The sequence below is a fragment of the Temnothorax curvispinosus genome, unplaced genomic scaffold (genome assembly GCF_003070985.1).
Source record: "Temnothorax curvispinosus isolate PA1 unplaced genomic scaffold, ASM307098v1 QBEX01001931.1, whole genome shotgun sequence".
Taxonomy (NCBI): domain Eukaryota; kingdom Metazoa; phylum Arthropoda; class Insecta; order Hymenoptera; family Formicidae; genus Temnothorax; species Temnothorax curvispinosus.
In genome coordinates, this window is record NW_020211711.1 from 168,294 (window position 1) to 194,141 (window position 25,848).

At 38.4% G+C, this 25,848-nt stretch overlaps 2 protein-coding genes across 5 annotated transcripts in view; both read left to right on the plus strand.

Annotated features, from left to right (window-relative positions):
* Nucleotides 1-742: 742 nt before the first annotated feature.
* Nucleotides 743-20,835, plus strand: LOC112468743 (achaete-scute complex protein T8-like). 4 transcript variants are annotated; one of them, XM_025038076.1, is made up of 5 exons: nucleotides 11,781-12,076; nucleotides 12,343-12,910; nucleotides 14,071-14,812; nucleotides 15,026-15,425; nucleotides 20,411-20,835. In XM_025038076.1, exons 3-4 carry the CDS (start codon nucleotides 14,169-14,171, stop codon nucleotides 15,417-15,419), a joined length of 1,038 nt encoding a protein of 345 aa, XP_024893844.1. In that variant the 5' UTR covers nucleotides 11,781-12,076; nucleotides 12,343-12,910; nucleotides 14,071-14,168; the 3' UTR covers nucleotides 15,420-15,425; nucleotides 20,411-20,835. The 4 variants fall into 4 exon arrangements, with proteins under 4 accessions (XP_024893846.1, XP_024893845.1, XP_024893844.1 ...); XM_025038078.1 differs by lacking the exons at nucleotides 11,781-12,076; nucleotides 12,343-12,910 and adding an exon at nucleotides 743-815; XM_025038077.1 differs by lacking the exons at nucleotides 11,781-12,076; nucleotides 12,343-12,910 and adding an exon at nucleotides 6,426-6,696.
* A 4,298-nt stretch (nucleotides 20,836-25,133) lies between these two features.
* The window catches only part of LOC112468725 (cytochrome P450 4g15-like), a 13,372-nt gene continuing 12,657 nt past the window's right edge, over nucleotides 25,134-25,848 (plus strand). The window contains exons 1-3 of the mRNA XM_025038038.1: nucleotides 25,134-25,269; nucleotides 25,407-25,620; nucleotides 25,798-25,841. Of these exons, the coding sequence (XP_024893806.1) occupies nucleotides 25,134-25,269; nucleotides 25,407-25,620; nucleotides 25,798-25,841 (394 nt within the window). The remainder of the gene's footprint in view (nucleotides 25,270-25,406; nucleotides 25,621-25,797; nucleotides 25,842-25,848) is intronic.

Here is a 25,848-nt window from a genome sequence, read left to right on the forward strand (position 1 = left end):
CTCACCCCGCGAGTCTGACTTCGGCGAATCCTGGACGCGTGCCGGCAACTCGCTAACTCGCGGTTGCCGCATCAGACAGGAAGCGCTAATCGTCCGATATCTCCGAGGCTTACTCCTTAAACCTTATAGCAGACCCGAATCTCCGATTGCAACATAGTGGTCCGAGAGTCAATTATTATCAAGCCATTACGTTGCATTTTTCTTGAAAGAAAGTAGATTGGTATAAAGATTATTTTGTGAATTATTTGTCAAAAGTGCTTCGTGATTTTGACCAATATATTGTGATAAATGTAATTAATTTTTGTCCATATTCTACTTTCCTACTTATCAAAAATGTACAACAAAGTATAATTAGAGTATTGTTACGTTGAACGTTTCAGTCTTACATCCCGTAAGTACGCTTTTATTTTCTTTGCAACAGAAATATGAAATTAAGACACAAATTATTAAAGTAATATTGCGTTATACGAAAGAAAAAATTATTTCCATTTATCGTGTTTAAATTTTTTAAAATAAATATTTTTGGTTAAAAACGAAATTGACAAACAATGAAGGAAACCGAAGGAAAGAATTACACATGTTCAAGTCCGATTTCCTGTCTACTTTGTAGGATTTTTAGGTTTGTAGGTGAGTCAACAAATCAGTAGCCAGCGGATGGAAGTTGGCACAGCTACGCAAGCAACGTCTTTGCGGATTAAAAGGGACAAAAGAACCTGATCGGCGACCAAACCGAGCCTGTACATTGACCTTAGAGGGTCTCTCTTTTGCTGTCTGCTACCGAGTCCACCATTGTACGAACGCGATTTGTCATAGAAGTAAGAAGGATAGGAAGAGTAGAATTTATAAAAATTAATTGCGACCAATTCTGCTCGATCAATTCTTCCAACTCGACCAATTAAATTATCTGCTTCTACCAATATTATTTTTGCTAATTCCAGAAAAATAATGACAGTTTTATTAATTTGAAGCAAACGTTATTTCGCATTCTGAATTTCGCGTATTCTGAATTTCGCATTTTTAGTAGCAATTTATCAATGATATTAATGGTGCCATCCCTTTCCTACATCAAAACCCGAAAAAAAGACTGGCGAGGGAATGCACGAAGAAGAAGAGACTGTACCGCTACGAGAAAACTTCTTCAAAGAAACGGATTTGAGACGGTCCCCGTGCCATCGGAGGACGGGTCCATTTCTTCATCCAGTCTTCATCTTCCTTTCATTCTTCTTTTTATCTATCCTTCTCGTGCGTTTATCCCCCGGACCCATCCTCTTGGTAGTCCGCAACTTCTTTCATAGCGAAGTAGAAATCATCGGGTTCCTTTTTCCGCGCTTCGCCCCACCCTCTCTGTCTCCTCCGGCGGGGATATTCATCCGTGGCTTACAGTAGAAAAGTGCCAAAGTGTTCCATTTCGTGTCAGATATGGAGATTTATTTCCACGTGGATTGGAATGTGTCTTTCTTTTTCTTTCTTTTCCTCTTTCTTCCGTCCTGCTCTTTTTCATTTACGTCTCTCCCGCGTCGAAGGATCTTTATTCTAAAGAATTGATCGTGTCATACCGATATCTACTTCTTACGAGTTGCTTTCATCGACGTCAGACAGTGAAAATTTTTCCCTGGCTTCTTCTCGTTCTTTCTCTTTCGCGCTCCATGCATCTCTTCCGAACCGGGCATTGCGCAACGACAAGCTTGCGTTTCATTAAGCGGCAAAAAGTAATAACCGCATTTTTATGTGTAAATTGATTTCCTTTATCCGCTCAGGAAAGGACTCGCGGCATGCTTCAAGTGAAGAATGAAAGTCGTTTTTCGATCTTTTTTTTTACGTCTTGAACATTGTGGCAATCAATATTTGATTTCGAAATCGATATGTGAAATCGTTTTAAGTAATTGTTATCCAACTGAGTCCGAAATCGATAACGTTATTCAGTTTGTGATTCCAATATCGAAATCAATGCATATATTCGGTTCTAGATATTAACCGTATGAAGCAATCGATTTTAAAATCAATGTATCAATTCATAAAACAAAAACAATTTCAATTATATATGTCAAAGAAATTTAAACTATACACATATCTCCAAAAATTACTTTAATTTTTTTAAATATATCGTAGCTTTTTTGGTGGACAAATTCACAACAAAATTATTAGAAATTATATGGATCTCTAACGATAACTTTACAATACACTGCATAATATAGTAATTTGTTTTAGACATTTTCGAATACCTAAAACATGTTAGACGTCTAATATAATTTGCAATACTAGGCGAACACACGGCAATAAAATATACAATGGATGCAAATAAGTAACAATGGCACAATGCTAGTGCAGTCGTTATTGTGCACCTAGCGTATTACATATACCCTCTTCTTTTGCCCCCCTCCCCCCCCGAGTGGACCGGTGCATACAGTATAAAAAAAAACACCAAATTTGCAATTTATGTGTCTATGTGCGTGTGCGATGCGCCGTAACAATTGTGTCGAAGTGGCCACCGCGTTTTTTAACAATAACAGACGCCAGACCCCGTATCGATGCGTGGCGCGATAAATTATGTATGCATATATACGCGACTAATGCAGACGCACGCACGCACGTACGCACGCACGCACGTATGTAGGGGTAAGCCGGCCCGGCGCGGCGCGGTGTGTCGGCAATGGCTAATCTCTATTTGCATCCCCGAATTTCGACTCGATCCAGAAACCTGACTGCTCCCCCTGATTTTCGGCATTCAGGTGGCATATGTCGCCCCTGCCCAGGACTCCGGGACCGATACGTACAGACCGTGATCCGGAATAACTGCACTGATATCGCGTAGCGACACTAGAGGTTCTCAATGGAATACGCGGTCTCTCTCCGACTATCCGGAATTATCAGAATTGTCGACCTTTTAAAAATAAGGAATTGGCTAAACGTGTAACAAAACGGTGTTGGGATACAACTGAACTCAGTTTACAAAACACGACAAACGTTAAAATCTTGAAGAAGAAAGGGTTTTATGCGTGAAAAGAAAAATGTAAATCAAAATACATAAGCTGCTTCTCTAAATTATATTTATTTATCTCGTATATAAGATTTGCATCCTTTTTTTTCTGCGTCAAGTGTTCGCCGTAGCAACGACGACAAGAGGAAAGTACGGGGTCTCTCTCGGCGATGGCGATAAATCACAGACACTCGTTAGCACGCCGCGAATACATTAAGCGACACGACAGTTTTACTCGCGCGCTTTCCCGACGTGAAATACAATATGAGATCCGTTGTCCTCGCGTGCGAACACGCATGTGCAGGCGCTTGCCCTGATAGACGGAGGGTTGCGGGGCACCCCTCGCGCACGAGCGCGGTCACGGCAGGGGCGAAGGGACGAAGGGAAGAAAGGAGGTGTACGCCGCGGCAATCGAGAGGAGGAAAGGAGAAAGAAAGAGAGAAACGAGAGGCAGTGTCGGCCTCGCTGGGGTCGAAGGCACAAAAGAATAGCGTCGCATGCCACGGAGCTGAATCCACCCCTAAAATTCACTCTCCTGCGCCACTCTCTCTCACGTGTGCAAGGTTGCCCGAACCTTACAAAACGCTCTTCTCGACAGAAGACGTGACGTGGCGACGAGTGAATCGATTCCCGAGTCAGGTCTCGATGGCAGTCGGAACTTTGGCGTATCCAACTGCTATCGTGACATGTCGTGGAATACGATGGACGTTAATTGTTAATATAGATTTTGCTGAAACATTGTTTACGCTAAAAGAAAAAGCTACGATGGTTTTCCATCATAAATCAATATAGATAATTTGTTTAAGAATATCAAAAAAATGAAGATAAAATATATATACTTTCTATTACTGAAATTCCCGTTATTGTCATCAGCGGAAACTCCACAAGTGGTTGACGAGTCGGGGGGAGAACCACTGCGCACGTTATTGATGAGTGCCGCGCAGGGTGGTTGGATGAGTCTTGGGATATTTTTGGGGTGGGCAACAGGCAAGAGCACTCGCGCGCTCGTAGAGGGTGCCCCGAGCTTTTTCGGCTCGGGTCGCCGCTCAGACGCGATGCAGCAGAAGAGGGGAGACCAGAAATCGAATGTACCGGGAAGGGAGTCGGTGCGGGGAGGTACAGAGAGAGAGAGAGAGAGAGAGAGAGAGAGAGAGAGAGGGTAGGTGGGGTACGGAGGGGGACAGAAACCATCTGCCCGCATATGTTATGCCCCGCGTATGTCGGAGCCGCAAGCCGTAAGAGAGAGAATCGCTCGTCCGAGACCAGGAACCGACTGTCTGCCCGATGAGAGGAAGTCGGAAACGAACCCCGTCACCTCCCCCCGAAATGTCCGAGGAAACGAGTGTTTTCGTAATTAGGAAATGTAGTAGGGAGGAAAATCGAACCTGAGGGGTTGGCTCGTGTCGGCGCGGACGCAACCCGGCACGTTTTGATTTTGTTCGGGTACCCTGCCTTGGTAGCGCGCACGACTGCTCACGCGTTTCAATTTTTATTTTTACAGACAGACTTCTAACACATGATCTCAGTTACTAAAAATTTATCCGTATACGAACAAAATGCCTAATCGCATATTTTCTAATCTATCAATATATTTTTTTTTATTCCTATATTTTATCTAATTAAATAAATTCTTGCAAAGACTTCGTGTATGTCGTATCTTAATATTGTGAATGTATTGAAAGATTTTCAAGAAAGTCATGCCGAACAATGTGTAACATTGTGACATGAGAAAGTCATCAGAGCGTAACTCGCTAGTTCATTAATTAATTAATTAATCATTTCGACTTACATTGTTGCAACAAATGTCGAGGCGCTGTCGACGGTATACGATCGATATTTCATGTTGCTCAATTTCGCGATGCCTCCAGGTGCAAAATCGGTTACTCTCACCTGCGTTGCATCGCGTCGCGAGATCTGCAAGTCACAACGTAAATGCATTTCATTAACGATGTCGACTGGTTGTGTAAAAAAATTTCGGAATCACTGTCAATCAACCGTTCCCATTCTGTTCGATATTAATTTCTCAAAGCTTTGTCTGTCCGTCGGTGTGTGGCATTAATATATTTTTTGCTTCTTCGTAATTATCTGTCTCAAAGTATCCTGCTCGATTATGTCGAAACATCAACTTGCACTCTCTGCGAAAGAGGATGAAAATACTTGCAAATTGATTGGAGAACCTGCCCGCCTCTGAAATGATACTCGCCGGTCGCCGGTTCTCAGGCGCAACCTATATATCGTTTTTCATGTACCAAACGTAATCTCGCTGACAGCGAAATTGCGAATCCCGCGGGAGACAGGGTTAAAGAACGCGTGTGCCCCGATTGGCCTGAATGGCCAGAAAAAGAGAGAAAGAGCGTCGGTCGTCTCCGGAAGATTGTCTCGTTCCCTTTAAAGCGGGAGAGGAAAACACGACACGTCGGCGATCGTTGCATTGTGACGCAGACCGAACGAACGAGATCCCGTTCGCGCGCGAGCACGAAGCGGACGAAGCGGGCACCCCAAAGCGCAGCTGGTCCCACGTCACTCGTTCCGGGCACACGAACGAAGTGCGCCTCTCATCGGTCGTCCCGCTCGCACCGTCGCTCGCGCGTATCTGCCGTCCCCTTCCCGTCATCCGGTTCCTTCCAACCGGCAGGATGAACGAGGACGGTAAGTCGCAGCCACGCTTCGGCCACGCGACTTCGAGCCGCACAGAAGCCTCCTTCTTGCACTCTCTATGCCTGTAGGTCGGAGGTTGTAAGTTATAACACACATGCACGCGCGTCTCGATAACAATCGAAACGAGTCCGACGCCGCGATGCGACGTTACATGCATCGGTAATTATCTTTATTTTTTTTTTGCTTCAAACAAGTTACCGTTTGTAATAATAATACACAATTATATCGTGTAATAAGCGGACAATGGGTTTCAGCTATGATGACTGTAGGTGGACTGTGGGAAAAGTAGTTTAAATGACGTTTAACGTATTCCATTATATTTTTCAAACACATTACTCTAAAAGTACAAATAACATTATTCGTACTTTTTAAAGTTGTTTCATGTGTAGAATGTATATGTAGAAGAGCGTATACAAGAAACGATCAAATTAGAATAATTTGCCTATTGTATACTGTTTCTAATCATATACAAATTAATACTACGAAATAATTCCAAAATTATTGTATAGCGATCTAAAATGAGGCGAATTTATCGGTTCGCTGCGATCAAGGGTCGGTAATAAAAACATTAATGCATACACAACCACAAGGTTTCTCTGAACAGTGAAGACATTTGCAATCGACGCGACATCAACGCGAGACAAGAGCATATCGCGAGCGGGATGCATATGGTTGCTTCCGGGAGGAAACCGCCGACCGCCATTTGATTACTATCATCGCTGCGTATCCTTGGATGACACGACTGACGACAGTTGGCTTCTTGTCGCGAGCGGTCGCGTCATACGCCTTCGGCGAAGCGACGCGTAAGATCGTCGCGGTGGCATTTTCGCCGAGGGTCGGCAAAAAAAGAGGAGCGTGAGATCCATTGGCGCTACGGATTAGTCTCCGCGCGAGTTGAACAGACTACGTGTAGCAAAAAAAAAGGGAGAAAAGAGAGAAAGAGAAAAAAAGGAGCGATTTCTTCTCGGCTCTTTTCTGCGCCCTCTCTTACCAGCCACCGAATCCTGGAGCAGGAAACGGCTTGGACTTTTTGCGCCTTCGAATCTTTTATCATCGAAACGGTCTGGATTATCTTAACTTTTAATGGCGCAAGAAGAGAACTGTCTTCCAAATATTCGCGCGTAAGGAGGGGGGAGGAAGAATTTTTTTTTTACTTTTGTTATCTTGAAGCGCAAAGGTACCGCTAAGAGATCGCGCGAATATTTGGAAGACAGTTCTCTTCTTGCACTATTAAAAGTTGAGATAATCCAGACAACTGCAGACTGTTTCCGTACTCTGAAGATTTAGTAATCGCGTGAAGGTGACAGAATCAATAAAGCAATTAACTATTTTAATTTCCGTATAATTCAGAAACATTTACATGACGTAATGTAATTAACATTGACAAGCACGTCTTTGATTCAAATAAAATTAGATTTTTATATGCAATTGATTAATAATAGGAAAAAATATTTTAATATGTCACAGAAGCATAATATTTGAATCAATAAGTATAATAAGGATCTTTATTGTCTTTACAGGGTGAAATTGATGAAAAATTCTGCACTTAATTATAATAATACTCAGACTTTTTTATTTTTATAACAAGTACATATTTAATAATGAAAATGTCTTTCTTACAATTGATACATTCATCATTACGTCATTTTAATGCCACTTCTTTGACGAAAAGGTCGTGTGTTCGCCGTTATACAATTTGATGCAAAAAATTTTCGTGTTATGTTGCACAAAACGCACGAGTATCGTTTACAATCGACAAATTCAAGCAAAGTCAGCGTGAAACGCAGGAGAGGGGGAGAGTAGATCGAGCAGCCTGATCGTATAATTTTGCACATTGTAAAGCTCAGCCCGTGGCAGGGTGGGCCCGATAGAGAAAAGGGGAGTAGAATTACCTTTCGTAGTTGAATAGAACGCACCTACGTAGGCACGTAGGACGAGTTGTATAGCGGAGCGTAAGTGCGCCTCGAATCAGGGTCGGGGCGAGAAACAAGGAATCGACTATTTCACGTAATATATCTTGCGTGTCATGAAAACAACACGATGATATCGCAATTTCTTCCTTGCTTCTATCCAATGCACATCCCCTAAATTACAATTGAAATTTTTTTTGGCTAAAATATCTTTTAATGTAATTAATTAGATCTATCCTTACAATTAGTTAAAATATTCTTAAATAGTGTTTTTCTTGTTATGATTAGATTTTATTATTTAAAGATAATATTAATAATAAATTTAGATGTTATTGTTACATTGTGATTTCATAGACTTTTTTAAATGAAAGCAAAAATTTGTATTCACTTTCGATTAATTCGACCGCACGATAATAATTAAATTGCAGGCAGAACGGAAGTGCAACTCATTCCTCCGAAGCACTGTCGCGCCGTTCGAATTTATCGCTTCGAAATCCGCCCCTGCAACGAAGCATGGTGCGTAACAGAAGTGCGTAGGCATTGGTCGTGCACACGTGCAGGGGCACGCGTCGTGACAAAGGGCCCGCACTGATCCACCCCCTTTCTGCCTCGTTTTACTCCCTACTTCCCCGTCACCACCACCACCTCTCCTTCTCATTCCATCCCTCTTGCCTCTTGCTTTCTGCCGCGGCTGTCGACCGCTTCGGCCGCTTAACGCAGACGAAGTCTGAAGCACTCGTCGTGTTATTAGCGCTTTTTAAGCACGTGGGCCCCCGCGGCGCATCAGGCTGCACGACGAATTTTACACGTTGAACTTGCGCTCGTGCTGGCATGACTTGACCGATAATCGTGAGTCGAGGGACTTATTACTCCACCCCGTCGCACCGGAAGAACGAGTCATGTTCGTGCCAGGCGGTGACGATCGTCAATACGAACGAACCTACAACGAAGCTAGCACTTCACGATCAATACTTAAATATAGTCAATAACGTTTATTTCGTTACTACGAATCTTTATGATAGTGTTCAGCAAGAGAACGGCGAGATCTTTAAAAGCGAAAATATATAGATTCGAAACATTCGAATTTAAATGAAATGTAAATTTAAAGGGTGCGCGCGCCGTATGTTGCGTGCAAGACGAAAGAGCTTACGTTCCGCCACGGCAATGTGATCAAATAGGCATCGCATTGTCACAATAATACGGTCATCAATAACCTCGACGGTTATCCCTTTAACAATAAATACGGGAAATTAGCGGGGGACTGTCGGGAATGGTGCCACGCTCACGTCCATATAGAGCGCGACCGGCACTGCCAATACTATAAGCCACGGTGAACGAGAATCGCAGCCGAATTTATAACGAAATATATAGAGCGGCGACCCTCGCGAGAGGAACTTTAATCTCCCGGTGCCGAGGGGCACCGAGGGGCACCGAGGGGGCGCACGCCTCGGCGGAATCCCACGAGAGAGAAGTGCTCGTGGGGATTATGCGCGAGAACCGGGGGACCGCCGTGGGGCCCCACCGAGTCTCCCATTGTTGGAGAATCTTCTCCGACGCATAATGCCCCCGGATGAGCCTGTAAACTTATCAGTCGGACGGTCGCGAGCGGCATCGATGCGCCGCTCGATAATACCGAAACTCCGTGATATACGGAGTGCCGTGGCGGGAACGAGGCCGATCGGGGGATATTACGATCGCGCCGCCTCGTCTGGATACGTAAATCAGGATCAGATCACTTTGTGCTCCGACGTGCACGTTTTTCCCTCTTCTCGCGCGCACGCAAAAAGCTCGGCTTCGCCGAGGCCGCGTATACGCCTTTGAAAATATTTGAGTCTGTTTGCGCGCAACTACCGGATCAACATATCCGGGGACTTTATGGGGCACGGTAGGTACCGCGATTTCGGACTCCACCTGGTTTGACATCGGTTTTAAATGGCAAGCGTTCGATATATGTTACTCTCGCAATGATAATCGCTGAATTACGCACATTTAACGCGCGATAAGACACGACGCTTAGGAGCTGCGGTCGTGCAACAACGAACATGTATGCACATATGTGCACATATGTGCCGTTTTATATTCCTTGCGTGACGTCTTTACACGTATTTTTCTTATATACCACGTCATATAAATTCTCAATTGTGCGTTACGCGAAAAGCAAACCCGCATCGAATGGCCGGCCTCCATCAATTTACTCGAGAAGGAAATATCCCATCGTCGTTAACGAGTATCATATGTAAGGATTGATCCTTTCCCGTTTTCAATGAAAATAATGAGGAAGCGAGAAGAGAAAGCATCATCCTCGAGAAAGATTTCATAAATCATCGTCTTAACCGCTAAGGACTAATCGGTGTCACGTGAAAACCGTTCGCGCACGAATTGCGTTAATCCCCTTACGGAAGGAGAGGATTTTTCTCGCATATGGGAAAACGACAGCACCATACGCGTTATTCCTATAAACAGATTTTTCCCAGCTGTTATGGAACGGAAAGTCAGTGTTCATTTCGTCCTGCTATACCATAAAAACTGCTAACTGAGAACTACTGATTATCAATAAAATATCAATTCAGATTTATGAGACATAAATATCTTGGACTCTAGACATTTATCGCATTTTAATAAATAATATTATCGCTTTGCAAATCTAAAATTAAAATTCTGCGCACGAGGTTTTGTAGGCACACAGCCCCAGTTTACATAATGTATTATATTATAAATTCGGGCCTCCGTTTTAATCGTACGGTCGGTTTAGGGGCTCTCAGGTTTGGGTGCACAAATGCAGACTAGATCTAGGTCGAATCCTACTGAACCCTCCGATCCCTTAGGCATAATCAGCACAGCCCCCGGCATGAAAAGCTTTTTATCGCGGTTGCTTTCTAAATTATAATTTACGTATGCGCATAAAAATTACAGTTAGGTACGCTCTAATTCAATATTCAACTCAATCACCATTTTGCAACTACAGCAATTCCTGATTATTTAATATGAATCTTTAGGCGTTTCGAACCAATTTCTCTCACTTTTTTTCTATCTTTTTATTTTAAGACAAGTAGATACCTTTAAAAATAATTGCTAATAAAACAAAGTCTTGAGACAATTTTTTTATGAAATAAAGCATGAAGCTTTTAAATAACGATATGTCCGCCAGTAGACAATTTTAGAACCGGTCTTTTTTATTTTCCCGAACAAAAATTATATTTCGCATTTGGTATGTCGTTCTCACGAGCGGTACGCCCCGAAACACGAAACTTCCGCGGCGCGACGAGCGAGTGTGCTTCTTCCTGTCTTTTGCCGCAGTAGGAAATATGCCAGGTGGAATTGAATTATTTTTTTTTCAAAAATTTTTTTTATACAGTTGAAAGATTTGAGATGCAGTTCAATACTATTTGCAAGTAAAAGTGTACGAAGTCACTAAAAGCTACATTAAAGTCTTATTATTTCGTCTCTCAAGTGCTATCATAATATACAAAATTTATGGAGTATTTTTCTCATGTTACATTCTATGCCGTACTTACAAAGTGAAAATTAAAATCTGACCGTAAAAAATAGAAATACAAGAACGAATTGCATTTGTTTGATACACATATCCATTATATAATCTTTGATCACTATTATGAAGTTCGCAATATTCCAACAAAAGTAGTTCTTTATTAAATAAGTAATAGTTGTGATAAAATCAAGTATATATATTCTATATTGGCCACGAAAATATTCTGAAATTAAAAAAAATTCTATATAATAATGATATTGATTAAAATGCATAGGCAACTTAATGCCTCTAGATGACGAACTTCTAGCATAACATATTGTATGCAAGTAGGATAGGACATGCCGGGTAGAGACAGGCGCTAAGTAGACTAACAATATAAACATGACTACATAATAATAATATTACTTCGCCGTCGGCACGTGTATCATCGTAGGCCAATAAGGGCTAAAGTACATAATAATACAGATCCCTTTAATCGCGTATCGACCGCCGTTCAATTACACATTAGATTACCAAGATCACTTTGTCTTTCGTATAGTCTTCTACGGCCGATACAAGAAGCAGTAATTGCGGGCAAGGTACGTACGCACGCACGCACGTTCGCACGCACGTACGCACGCACCAATGTGCGCCACGCATTTATTGCTGGGCCGTAGACCCACACACGTAGTGGCACAACCGGCACACGCTCTCTCTCTACCCGGGCATATGGCGCGCACGGTCCCCCTTTTTCAGTTCCGGGGGAGAAGAAACGAGGGGCTGCGGCGCGTGCTGAAAATCCCCACCATTTCTTTCTCTCTCTCTTCCTCTCTTCCCTTTCACAACTTTCGCTCCCTCTCGCGCACGGGCGCCCTTCTCCCTTCTCGCTCCAACCCCGCGATTCAACTCGGCGCGGCACGGCAAAATGCTGAAACGTAACCCATCTATCGATGTCCGCGCTCATTCTCGAAGCGGACGCCATGTAGTGCATACCACGGAGGCATGATCGGCGAACAGAGGTGCTGGTGATACGCGATCGTGAAGATCTCCCTTCCAGCGACGGTAAACGCGAGCTTCCAGCTAGTCCCAGGGGTCTTTGTACTCTTAAGGGCACCCTCGATATTTCCGTTCCGTTACCGCTCCGTTTCGTAAATCAACGTGGACCAGATTGTTCGCCACACGATCCATGTGGATCGTCGTAAGTGAAGAGTGAAGAGTAGTGATGAATGAAGATTTTCAATCGAACGGATTACTTGAGTGCGTGTAGTTGAAGTTTCAAGAGAATCTTCTTCTCGTATATATTGGACATCAAAAATGTCTTTTTATAGAAAAAAAATACGTGTTAAATGTGTTTCGTGTGTGCCGGCGACTTAAAATACAAAACAGATCGATCCTGACAAATCTACATTAATATTACACCGTGCCAAAATAATTCAAACACAAATTACGGAGCTATATACTGTTTGTTTGGGAACATTAGATCAATATTGATCTCTAATTATTTGAATGTCTACGGTGTGTTCAACAATTTACAGTGGATGACATAGTGACTACTGCGATTTCGAGGTCGAAAGCTGGATTGTAATTCAATATTTGTGTCCATCGTAAGTGCAACATGCAGTACATCGATCAACGTTCTAATAAAGAAGAAAAGTGCGCTAATCGATAACATTGCGCGAAAAAATATCAATGAGAGACACATGAACGGATAAAATATCAAAATCTAAATGTCTCCAATTTTTCTCTCTCTTCAGTTTCCTATTTCATAACGACTGTTATTATTCATCTGTATAAACATTTGATGATCAAACGTGTGTTGTGTATGAAATCGTCAAACGATTTGTGTTCATGGCAAACATTAGAGAGTATTTTCATCAAGCGTCACCTTGATCTTCGGTAAGTATTCAACTGAGTAGCCATATCGCTTTAAAAATATAACGTCTTTTATAGTGCGCTTAATAGCAATTGGCACAATAACAGCAGTAACTCGTACTGCACAAGTAAATTATTTTCAATTAAAAGTAAATTAAAATTATAAATAAATTTTATAATTGGACCCACTGTTTTAATTCAATTTTATTAAAAAATTAAATTAATTTAAATTAAACCGCAATGATTCGGCGAGTGCTCAGTCGTAAGCGAACGATATGTGCACAGAACGAAATTTATAATATTTGATATTAGATGGAAATAAATTTTCCATCAAAATATACTGATAACGTGCGTTAAGACAGATTTGTTTTGAAAGATCTCGATAATAGTTTCCGAGGAGTCGACGACCGTCGCGTCGTGGAGAAGAATAGACGGTGACCTCATGCTTTACTTAAGCTGTGGCGACCGGCAGCGAGACAATTAGATCTCGGTTTGGGTCATCAGCTTCATGAGTTAGTAAAGGAAGAAGCTATAAGCTCTTGTAAAAGACTACAGTAAAAATTCACGCATTTTTATCTCGAATCGTCAGCTTTCGGGAAGAATAAAAGTATATATAAGATAGAAAATTAGATGTATAATATACTATTTCTTTACAAATAAACATTTAAGAATATCTCATTAATCACAATTTGAAAGTGTTATGTCTTCATATAAAATATTTATAATGCTTTTTTGCGAACACGAAAAGGGTCTGACCCAGATTTGAATTGATACCCAATCGTAGCGTCGTCGAACGGTCTACGTCGATAATCGCCTTTGTCTCCGAGAAGAGGACACGTTTTATTTATAAGCTCAGCAATTAGATTCGTCCTCGACAAGCATTAGTGTCGTTTATCGACCGCTGTGTCTCCTAACGCAACTCGTTTAATCAACATTATTGTGGAAATTACGCGGTACAATATTCAAAGCACAATAGTTCGTGGAATCCATAATTTATCGCGATACTATATAATTTTTAACGTAGGTGTAAAATTTGTTATTAATTATATTCCATTTCCATTACATTAATTATTCTCATTAGATTTATTTATTATTTAATAAAAACGATAAAGATAACATTCGATAAATCACTTAAAAAAATTACTTACAACGTTAAACTTTACGAAAGGAATTAACTTTTTCAGCTTGGAACAATATCGCGGTCGACTTCGCTGATAGTTCACACATTCTAAGGCCTTACGTTGATTCGTGTCACCGAAAAGAACTCGTTGAAACGAGCACAATGGCGACCATGGGGGTAACGGTGTTTTGCAATAGAGTACAGATAAACGGCAACGATCAAGAACAATTGATGTTGCTGCGAACGTTACAAGATAACGAGAACAATATCATCGGTAATCAACCAACGTTGATAGTCCCGAAAAACAACACCAGCAGTAACGCAACAAATTCCACGACAGTGTTACCCCCGTACGATCCCTCCAGATTGAAGAAGCACGGCAAGAATGGACAACCACCGCCTGTTGCTGTTGCTCGAAGAAATGCCAGGGAGAGGAATCGCGTGAAACAAGTGAACAATGGATTTGCCACATTGCGACAACACATTCCGAGCCACATTGCCGCGGGTTATGGTGACAGGGGTAAAAAGTTGTCGAAGGTAGAGACTCTCAGGATGGCAGTGGAGTACATCAGAGGCCTTCAGAGGCTCCTGGCCGAAGCCGATGGCGTGGAATATGATTCCAAGACTGCTGTCGGTGTACAATGCGCGCCTTCTCCGACCAGCAGCGTCATCTCTTCGACTCACAATGGCTCTGGCGAGAGACTTGTTCTCGAGGATGATGTACTAGCCGCGGAAGACAACGAGGGGGAACATGTGGATGAAGAAGAAGATGAAAGTGCTACCAAATCGAAAATTACATTATCCAGGTAAATTTTGAATGTTAAGATGAAACAATTGAAAGAAGACAGAAATTTGGAGAAAGACGTGCGCTTCTATTTTATTTACTTATATCTTTATAAAATAATTATATGGATGATCACATTAAATATAACTTAATAATGTAATTAAAGCGCTTGAGTAGAAAGAGCTAAAAGCATGCTTTTCTTTAAACATATTAATTTTATTTCTTTTTCTCACAGATTATCCCCCAATCGGACAGCTATTCCATCCCCACGTGACTACTACGCATCCTCGGCAGGCGATGAAGAAAACTTGGAACCGCGAACTATGACCGGTGGACAGAATTTCTCCAGACTATCGCCAAATTCGGTGGCCTCGCCGCCCTCGGAGTATTATGCTCAGAACGAGGAGAATCTGGAGCCGCAGATTCTGTCACCCTACAGCGGTGCTGGGGACAGCGAAGAGGGTGCGACGACCGTCTACGCGACCAGCCCGGAAACCTTCGCCGGGGCCCTCTACTACAAGCAAGAGATCACCGAGACGGGAGAATTCATGGATGTCGTCAGCTGGTGGGAACAAGAACAGGGAAGACTCGTCCATCAACAACACACGCAACGGCTGACGCACGTGTAACCATAGGTAAGTTTCCGACGAGTTTATAACTCAAGTTGTCTGTTCAAGTTGGGAGTCCGGCCGATAACAATAAATTACATAAAAACTCGCGTACCCTTTTAAACGCAAGAGTAATGGTCATAATTCGATAGCCATGTAGGTAGGTCTTTTAAATATTATTACATCGTATTATTTTATCATAAAAACTGTATTATTATTTAATGAAAAATTACATTATTATGACATATCTTTTACTTTTTTACTGTCGATCTCGAGTGGATGAAAAGGCGAATACTTAATGAAGACTACTCGATTTTGACGCAATCGATGATATACAAGTTTTTCGCAAAAAAGACGAACGTGATAAAGATAGAGGTGTTCGTTTGGGTGTCGCGAGTTACGTGTCCGATGCACACGTTCAGGATGCACACGTGATACCCGCGTCGCGGAAATGCCGCCAAGTGGAAACTCGTGTTCGACGCTTCGTCCCGAACACGTGCTACGTCGAGCTCGAAAATAAACTTTACGCATCGAACCACTTTGCGAAGTACGTGCCGACGTGACACTTGGATGTCACGGTCCCTCCTACGTTTTTGTCGCATCGTGAACCCCTCTCCTTCAAAGAATATTTATACTAAAGAGCATATCTTGCTATCGAAAAGGATAACAAATTTTTATAATGCTTCAATAATGCATAAAAATGTTGTTCCTTCTATTTAACAATCTCTTATTTATCATTTTTATAATTATCTTTACTTAACCCTAGATATGATGATAAGAAAAGAACTTTCTTATAAAATGTCATTTTCGGAATTATTAAAAAAAAAGTGATAATTTATGTTTAAATACCTAGATTTTCCTTCGACAATAAAAAGTTTCAATTGATTTACTTTTGCAATTCCAAATTTCGTTTCTCTGTCATATTTGTGCATCGAAGGTCAGCGTAACCTTAATGGTCGGCAGTATGCAATTTGGGGGACACATGGCTGGTGGATCATGGTGTGTCATCTTAAAAGCGTGCAACCACGAACGGAAGTGGCGGAACGTCTAGCCATATGTTGGATATTCTTCTTGAAATATCTCGCAACCAGACCTTCCTCAATCTTCTTGGTTTCCAATTGCTGGTCATCAATTCCCATGGATATCTGACACATGTTCGCTTCACGACCGAGCTACTTCTTTCAAATCCACTTATGTTAGAGGAACTTTAAATCGATATCCGTATAAGCATGTATAAATCATCTTATAAATACTTTCCGATATTTTTGTAAAATATCTGTGTGAGTGTTTAAAAAACAAAATCAACGTTAAGAAGAGATTCATTTTCATTAATTTCGTTCAAATTCACTTATATTAAGCAATTTATTTAACACGCGTAAAAACACATAACGTAAACAAATTTAAACAATAATAAAGAAAATGAAATTTCTTGGAAGATTCGCCAGAGAGTCTCGTTACATTTCTTTTCTATATTTTTACGACTTTTATAAGACTTATTTCAATTTCTGTATGGTAAATTTTAAATGAGTATATTTCTTAGAGGGAAGAAAGGTGACCGTTGTGTAGCGATAACCGATGCATTCGATTCCGGACGGGGGAAAAAAATCAGCTGGCGGGCGGTGCCAGTCGCCGTGCCACAAATAGAAGTCGCGGTTTCCTTAGAAACGTGCGTAGCGCCCACGTGCCGTACATGCAGGCCGACATGTAGCGCTGGATGCACATACGTTGATCGACTGATGGGCGACGGAAGCTGACTTGCTGCTCCCACTGACATATGCGCGGCATAACGATTTAAAAAAGTCGAGTCATAGGCCGTGAAACGCCTCGCACGGAATTGTTGCTTTCAAAGTCATTAACTCTGTCATCATTATTGCATGAGAAAATTTTATTCTTCTATTTTTTCTAAGAAAATAGAAGAAATTATACGTTACGTAATAAAACGCGAAATTTTAGTTTGTCAAAAATATTCCTAATTTGTGGATTTATCTTAATTATTTCTTTAGAATCTTTCAAATTTTACCATAAAATTTCATTTATCTTTCTCTTAACAAACGCGCCGCGCTTTTTTCATGTATACATTTTCTCTCAGTGGAAATATAGTTATCACAGAAACATATCGCGATACGACAAGAAGCGCAGGGAGTAAAAGGAGCTTTAGACTTTAGGCTCGCGAGGGCCTGGAATGAGCGGCCAGCAAGTAATTCTCGACAATTATAAAGTGAGGTCATCTACGAAGTTTACGAGATGCGTCGTCGCGTCAAATTAATTTAATAAATTCCTTACTCGGCTCCCGGTTACTTATATTGGTGTGTGCGACCACTGCGCCGGTTTTCTTCCTCGCATTTAATTCGCTTCTCGCGCGGGGGACAGCACCGCGAGGGGTACACGAGGCCCAGGTTTTAACATCGCGTTATTCCGCGAGGTGAAAGCCCGGATCTCTCCGTCCTCTCTCATCCGAGCCGCAGTCAGTCCAATTAAATCTCTTTTTTGGAATAACATATTATACCGATAACGGAAATGCGTTATGCGCGAATTAAGCGCGAGATAATCCACGGTAATCAAGATAATTAATCGAAGTGGCGTAACGTCGCGTCGGACACGGCAGTTTCTTGGTAGGAGCGTGTGCAGGGGTGGCCGGAAAGAGCCGTAGGCTAAAAGTTGCAGTAAATAATGGCCGCGTCTCGCTTTAGTAATTGAAACGTATTATAGAGATTAAATATGGTATGAGATACGGTCGTGCTGCGACCATGTAATCGTGAGAATTTTTCTTGAGGGCCCTTCGATGGCAGAAGAAGTCCATAAATTCGCTACGCAAAAAAAGAAAACAGAAGAAGAAAAGTAGCTTTTCCTGTACTTACGCGGATTCTTCATATATACTATATATAAGATTACAGCAACCAAAAAGAAATTTTGAAAATCACCTATTTTATATATATAACGAGCTTCTAATATATTTTACAGTAAAAAGAAATAAATCCTTTCTTTTATATAATAATTTGTCTTTTAATTTTTAAATGACAATGTAATATTTGTATTTAGCAGAAATTAGCTATTATATTTTATTAAAAAATATCAAAAAGTATATTCTCTCTGTTTTTTCTTAAAAAGAAATTAGTTTTTAAAAATAATATATAACTCAAGTAGAGACTATTAATAAATTAGCGCAAACTGTGTTGTGAAATAAGCACGCGACGAAGTTTATGGCGATCGTCATAGTCGTTTTCCGCCTTCGACTTATTCCACAGACATTCAGTACGTAGAACAAAGAATCCAACGAACAATATGCTGGTGGAACCCGCATGTTGGTTATCTTATCAATAAACATTACCAGCATGGCAGCGCGACAACTTTAAAACGACGGTGACGGTTTGGAGCCGATTTTAGTACTGCTAAATTCTCGATTTTTTAAATTAATTCTAGTGCGAAAATATAGGCATTTTGTTTCTATTTAATTATATATTTTTTTTATATTTTGTTATTTTTATGATTATAATTCGATAAATTTTTCAATATTCTAATAAAATATTAGATATCTAATCATTTTTTATTTTTATATATAATAATAGCTTAATTAAATTCTAGTGTTCAAGTTCTTTTAATATTATCAAGAAAATATCCAACTGCATATTTCAATGCAGATAATTCTGTACTTTCTTTAACAGCTGAAATTCAATTGCAGTTTAAAAAATACGCTTTTCTTTCGGTTATCGAGACGCAATATCAACGTGCGCCAGATAAGAAGGAATGAGTGAGGGTTTCCAGATTCGGGAGACAACGAATACTTCGCCAAAGAACACTTCACGTCGGTTCTTAGGATCTTAAAAGTACAGGCGTGGCAGATTCTCTAATTTATCTCTCGCCACTTATGTATACCATACACGCTTTCCTCAAACTTTTTTTATCGGCGTCTTTGCGGTTACGCAGAGAAAGATATTTCTTCACCGAACTCTTTACGAGACACCGTCCGCTTCAAAACGGATAACGATATATGCAGAGTTTCCTCGAAATTTATTTAAATTTCTGTTTTTGTTATTAAAAATCGCTATTTTTCTCTATAAAATTTACGTTGCTCGATAGCTTAATTAATACAATATACATTCCTATAACACCTTTCTTAAAAGATATCCATTAAGATCAATGGTTATATAATTTACTGTTCAATTTTGTATGATAATTCAAATTGCATCACGTTATAAATTGACTCATAATACTGCTATATATTTATATTATTTTTTGAATATAATATTTAGAATCACAATTCGGATTATAAATTGCGTTGCATCTATTATTAATTATACGTTTCCATTCCAGGTCACTTTTTTTACAGCGCTTTTTAATTCAATGTGTAACACGAAAAGCAGGGATCTCTGACAGCTTTTTTCTCATACCGAAACTATCCTCCTGTTCCTCCTTTGCCCCCTGATGGTTTCTTCCAAAGAAAAATGAGAATTTGCCACATTATTTGTACATGCGTTTTTTCCCACGATATATCCGGAATCTACGGGATGTCCGCGACGTTTCGTCCGTCCGTTTCCGAATTTAATTCTTCCCCAATACAGCTAAACGAGGATCCGCGCGATCCAGTGACGGAACACAATAGCGAGACGGGACAAAAGATCTCTCGAGGATAGACGGGATCTTTTTTCCCTCCCTTACTCCCAGGATCACGAAATTGTGATGGAAACTGTTTTCTTTCGATATAAATCTTCGACAAGGGTTCGTGGATATTTCGGATAGTAACGGTTGTCGCGAGGAAGACAATTTTCGTACGTTCGCAGAATTTCACAATAAAAGAAAAAGGACTCGATTTCTATCGTAAAAATACACAGAATGAGCCATGTGAAATATTACGAAACTGTGAAAATTAATTCTCACAACAGAAAGTAATTAGAACATGGACCACTCTGTGTGTAACAAAATTAGTTCTATTTACATACCAATTTAATGTCTACACATTTAATTGCCTGCCTCACACACATAGAATGTTAATATTTCTTTGTGATTTTTTTCAGTTACAGGTTTCAATTAGGATAGATCAATATTTGCAACAAAATTCGAAGCCTACTATATATAATATAATACGCCTCGATCGAATTTCGCATGATCTCACTAGACCTGGATGAGAAGATCCTCTCAACAATCTATCGACACGATATCATAAACACGAGTGTGTGTATTGTGGTTGATAACAAAAGTTGGAAAATCGTACTTACTGTTGTGAATACTTGTCCGCTGAGCAGATCTGTTCATTATTATACCTCGTCTTTCGGATTATCAACAGAATGTAAAGAATGTATCTTAATTTAACATTTTTATTTAATTAGAATAGATTTATTAAAAACAAATTAAATCTCGATATTACGTCGCCTTACCTCATATTTATGAACGGTTGCTTATTTTCATTGCAGTGTACCTTAAATCTTCTTTAAGCTTTGAAAATTATTTTATTTACAATACATACCAATACATATTAATTACGTTAATTTCATGAATTAGCGTGCCGTTGCCCATATTCTCGACTGTACTAATCAATCGTCTCTTTTTTTAGACAATAGAGAAAAATATTTTAATTCTCTTTAACAATAACGTTTTGCGCTTCCAGAAAGAAAATACTTATTTTCTCGGCTCTTTATATCCCAAGAAGTACAATTAATTTAATTATATTATAAACATGATTGTATTTATACGAAACTGTTTGCGCGAAAATGTAAAATTGAGATAAATGCGCATAACATCTGTTAATGCCATGCTATAGAATATAAACAATGATTCTTGTTGTATTAATATCATCATCGATCGTTGATACGCTATTTTATTAAACTTTTACAGTACACGTGTTTAAGATTTGAAAGATTAAATTATGATATTCTTATTTGCATAGACAATGTTTATAAAATATTTATTACGCCGTGTGTTTATTATTGCACAATTTAACATGTTATATATTTAAGATAATAAAAAACAGTATAATGTAGGGTGTATCTATAGAAATGAGTTAATCAACGAGGAAATGATGCAGAGAACTACGTAATTAGATTGGCTGTATAAATTATATTATTTTTATATTGGCTGTAATACTCCTGCAAATATTTTTTATGATGGACTATGAGTCTCATTGAAAATTCTAATTATCTACGTAAATATCAGAATATACAAAAATATATAACTGTATAAATAATAATTAATATGTTATATACATTAAATATGTGTATATATTCTAATATTTATGTGTAATAAGTATTTATATTATATATATATATATATATAAATTATACATATATATATAAAGTTTATATGCATCACTCTATATGTCCTCTATCATTTCCTCGTGTTTAGCTTTGTTAAGTATTTGATACACCCTGTATGGAAATAATCTGTGAATCGACTTAAATGCAGCGCGAGACACAATCAAAATTTGTACATAAAAGTGCCTTAACTAATCGTAGGCGGTAAGTTATATTAATATTTATATCTTTTTTATACTCGAAATTTTTGACGGATTTAAGGTACTAACGTATAAGAGTTACTGTTACATTTTTCTATACATGATGTCGTGCTACTTGTTTGCGATATTACGATCTATCCAAGAACGAAAGTAGTCATTCGTCATTATATTATATATGACGTTGCAGCAATCAAATAAACATTAGATATTTTTTAATGAATTTTTTAAGAGAATATTTAACAGCGTGATAGAAAAATGTGTATGTACACGTGCCTTAAATATGTGAAATAAAGCAATGCGAACAGGTTTTTAATTGTCACTATTATAATTAATTATCATTCATCAAGAGATACAATTCCTTCTCCCTCAAATACATAGAAATATTATTTAATAGTTACAATATGAGCATGATTCTTTTACCATCTAACAGAAACGATGAACATGTTGCGAATGTATATTAATTTATGCGATTATATTTATTATAATACACGCTTCGTAATATATAATACGGTTTTATTGTATACATTTCTACAAGAGCGATGTCGATTATAAAAAATATTATATATTTTTGTTGTAAATTTTATATTACTTACAAATGCGTTACAATACTCGATCGTTCTTTCGTCTCGAGTTGAATCAAAGTATTATGAAAATGTCGAAAGTGTCATTTTAGAATTAGAACTTCCTTTAAATTATATACGGACGTAGACGATATTTCCATCGTCACTAGTGCTATCAACGTTCTTGTAAATATCAGTGCCTTGATTAAGCTTAAAATAAATATTCTACGATCTTGTACTTGATATATCTTTTTACGAAATATTTAAAATACATTTTACTTATTATACACACGTTGTTTAATTTAACATTCTATACTATAATAATTACTTATAAAATTAATCAAGTTTATTGAAAGCTTCATAAAGATTTTTAATATTAAAAGAAAAACGGAAAATGCATTGCAAATTAAATACAATTTATAACATCTCGTTCAATGAATATAATTATAATAATACTTTCACACTCTTTACGCGTATATGATAGTCCTCACCACCTCTTTCCGAATAATTTGATGTTTGCATGAGGAAAATGTTTTATATTCAAGTACATTGCAATTCAAATAGTCTGAATTTATTATACGTTTTATTTATTGTTTTTAATTATAATACCGTAATAAATATTCTGCTATATTATACAAAAAAGCGATTTGTATTAATTTAAAATTAAAATTGAAATTAACAATGACACGTCAATAATTACGATATACCAATAATTTCGTTACTTTATCATATGTCACAAAAATCTTTTTATACTTTTCAGGTTTCTAATGCTTCTTTTATAATGTTGACAGGTCGATTTCCGTTCGTTTATTAAAAAGGTTGCACTTACGGCTATTGCATTTCTAATGCTTCTTTTATAATGTTGGCAGGTCGATTTCCGGTCATTTATTAAAAAGCGTTGCACTTACAATTATGGGGCAATGTTTCCACATTGACGAACTAACTTACGCTCGAAATCGAACGCGTGATGCTACACTGCGCTATAACAAAAATGCTTCGGAAACAATATCAGCCAATCTTTACTAATTTGGAGTCACTAAATCCGAATATGTTAGTAAAAATTTTTAATTAGTTGTAATTTCTATAATATAGAGGGTTGAAAGTTGAAATCTCCAAAACCGCTTGTTTAGCTATATATGATCAACTGTAACTGTAACTTATCAACGAAACATGATAAATAATTCGGAAATGTCTCAAAAGGAAGCTCATATCTTCTTTATCAAGAAAAAATTCCAAATTTTTGCAAATATAATAATTGCATTCCTGGGGTAATTTTTAACTTTATTATTTGCAGTGGTTTGTGTACACTTGTCAGCCTATCTATATCCGCTGCAATTTCCTAACGGGTCAAGTGCAATTTTGATATTAGATTCGTATTCAGAGACCTCAAAAACTTATTCTATATACATCTCATTCAGACACTTGATAGGTTACTATTTCTCACCATAATAAGGTTTATTTTTAGGAGTATAGTTTTAAAAAGTTCAGAGTTGTAGCAAGGATAAAATTAATTTTTTCAATATTGCCAAAATATCTCATTAATGAATGACTAACATGATCCGTTAGGAAATTGCGCTGGATGTAGACAGGCAGACAAGTACATAAACTCCTGCAAATAAAATTAAAAACTATCCTAAGAAAGCAAATATTATATTTGCAAAAATTTGAATTTTTTCTTAATAAATTCTAAATTATTTGTCATGTTTCGATAAAAAATTATAATCGACCAAAAAGTGGTTTTTGGGTGTTCCAATCTCTTACATATATCATCGAAACTAGAGCTAATTAAAATTTTTTACTAACTGTTTGAGACCGTGATTGACTTCGAGCATTACATGTATCATGATTTTTGCGTTAATCATCTACGATCGTTATGACAAGGGTCTTTCGTCAAATGACTCGTTCTGTAAAGTTCGTCTAACTTTCTCTTGACCAAATAAACGTTAATTTTATGAGACAACCACGGTTCTATTGGACAAAAAGAATCACCCATGTCACAAACAGGTTTCGCCAAGTAACGACCATGAAATAACATAGGCAATTAACGAAGCAAAGGCCTTCCTTCCCTCGACAAGGACGTTTCGTTGCGACAGGCGAATAACTCAGGATTCTCACTCGTTTTTCAACCGCTTATTCGATCGCTCTGTCAGTCGAATTCTCGCGTAAAAACTTTTGTGCGCGCGCCCGCTTTACGGTGTCTATCCAAGAACCTGAAATTCAGAGATTATGCATTCATTGTAAATAATTTTTGTAAGTATATATATTTTGTGCTTTATTTTTTGGAACGTTGCTTGTGATAAACTCGTCTTAGTAATTGTCCTTGCCATCTTGCGCTCCTCTAATAAAGATTAGCTGATTTCATTTTTGAAGCTGAAAATGAGTTTAATTTTGTAGAATAGTGTTATTTGCGTAATGAATATAGGTAGACATGAAAATGAGCAAGCAATAAGATTGCGAGGTCATTGTATAATTAAAAAGTAACATATACGTAAATTTGTCTAAACTACCAGCTTATAAAATATATCGGTCAGGACTGCGACCGAGTTAGAGACGCATTTACCGTTGACAAGTGATTAATAACATGGCTTCTTTAGTCGTCAATAACGAATAAAATATTTTTATTAAAGCACTGTTATAGTACTATGATTCTTTTTGAATCTTGTATTTTTTTCAATATCGGCACTAGTCGCTACGTCACTATCACGAGACAGTACTTTTCCTTAAATCACAATGGACACGGATCCAATTACGACATCTTATACGTCGATCGTAACTTTTTCTCTGCTGACGCTCGTTGCAGTGTTAATTGCAGCGTACTATTACATCGAAACCTCTCGAGCAGTTCGTTTCATAAAGAAACTACCAGGTATACGTATATATTAATAATAAAAAATAAATTTTAACTTTTTACTCGGCAAATATGTTTTTAGCGAATAATCTTCATCAATATTGATTATTATTCACTTATTAAATTATCCTACAACAAATCTTTTCTTCATTTAGGTCCACCATCCATACCTATTATAGGACATGGATTATTACCTCTTACATGTCCTCCCGAATTAATGGTAGAGAAAGCTATTGAACTTTATGAAAAGTATGGAAGTACAGGAGGCGTGTATTTCGGTACAAAAACAGTAGCCTTTATATCAGATCCACGAGATATTGAAATAATCTTGAGTAGTTCGACGCATATCGACAAATCCGAGGAATACAAGTGAGATGTCGAATTAATAATTAATAAAATCACTAAAATGTATATTGCGCTTTATTATAGTAATATGTAAAACAAGAGGTGTAAATTTTATTCTGGATATTTTGTCATTTATTATATATGTATAAGATATTGCTTACTAATATTACCTAAAATAATCCTCTTTATTTTCCATTGTAGATTCTTCAAACCGTGGCTTGGAGACGGTTTGCTGATCACAAAAGGCGACAA

Bases quoted from the DNA above. Each gene is read 5' to 3' on its own strand.
- LOC112468743 (XM_025038078.1), top strand. From the start codon at position 14,169: ATGGCGACCATGGGGGTAACGGTGTTTTGCAATAGAGTACAGATAAAC. The intron at 14,813-15,025 runs GTAAATTTTGAA...TTTTTCTCACAG, and splicing joins TCGAAAATTACATTATCCAG to ATTATCCCCCAATCGGACAG.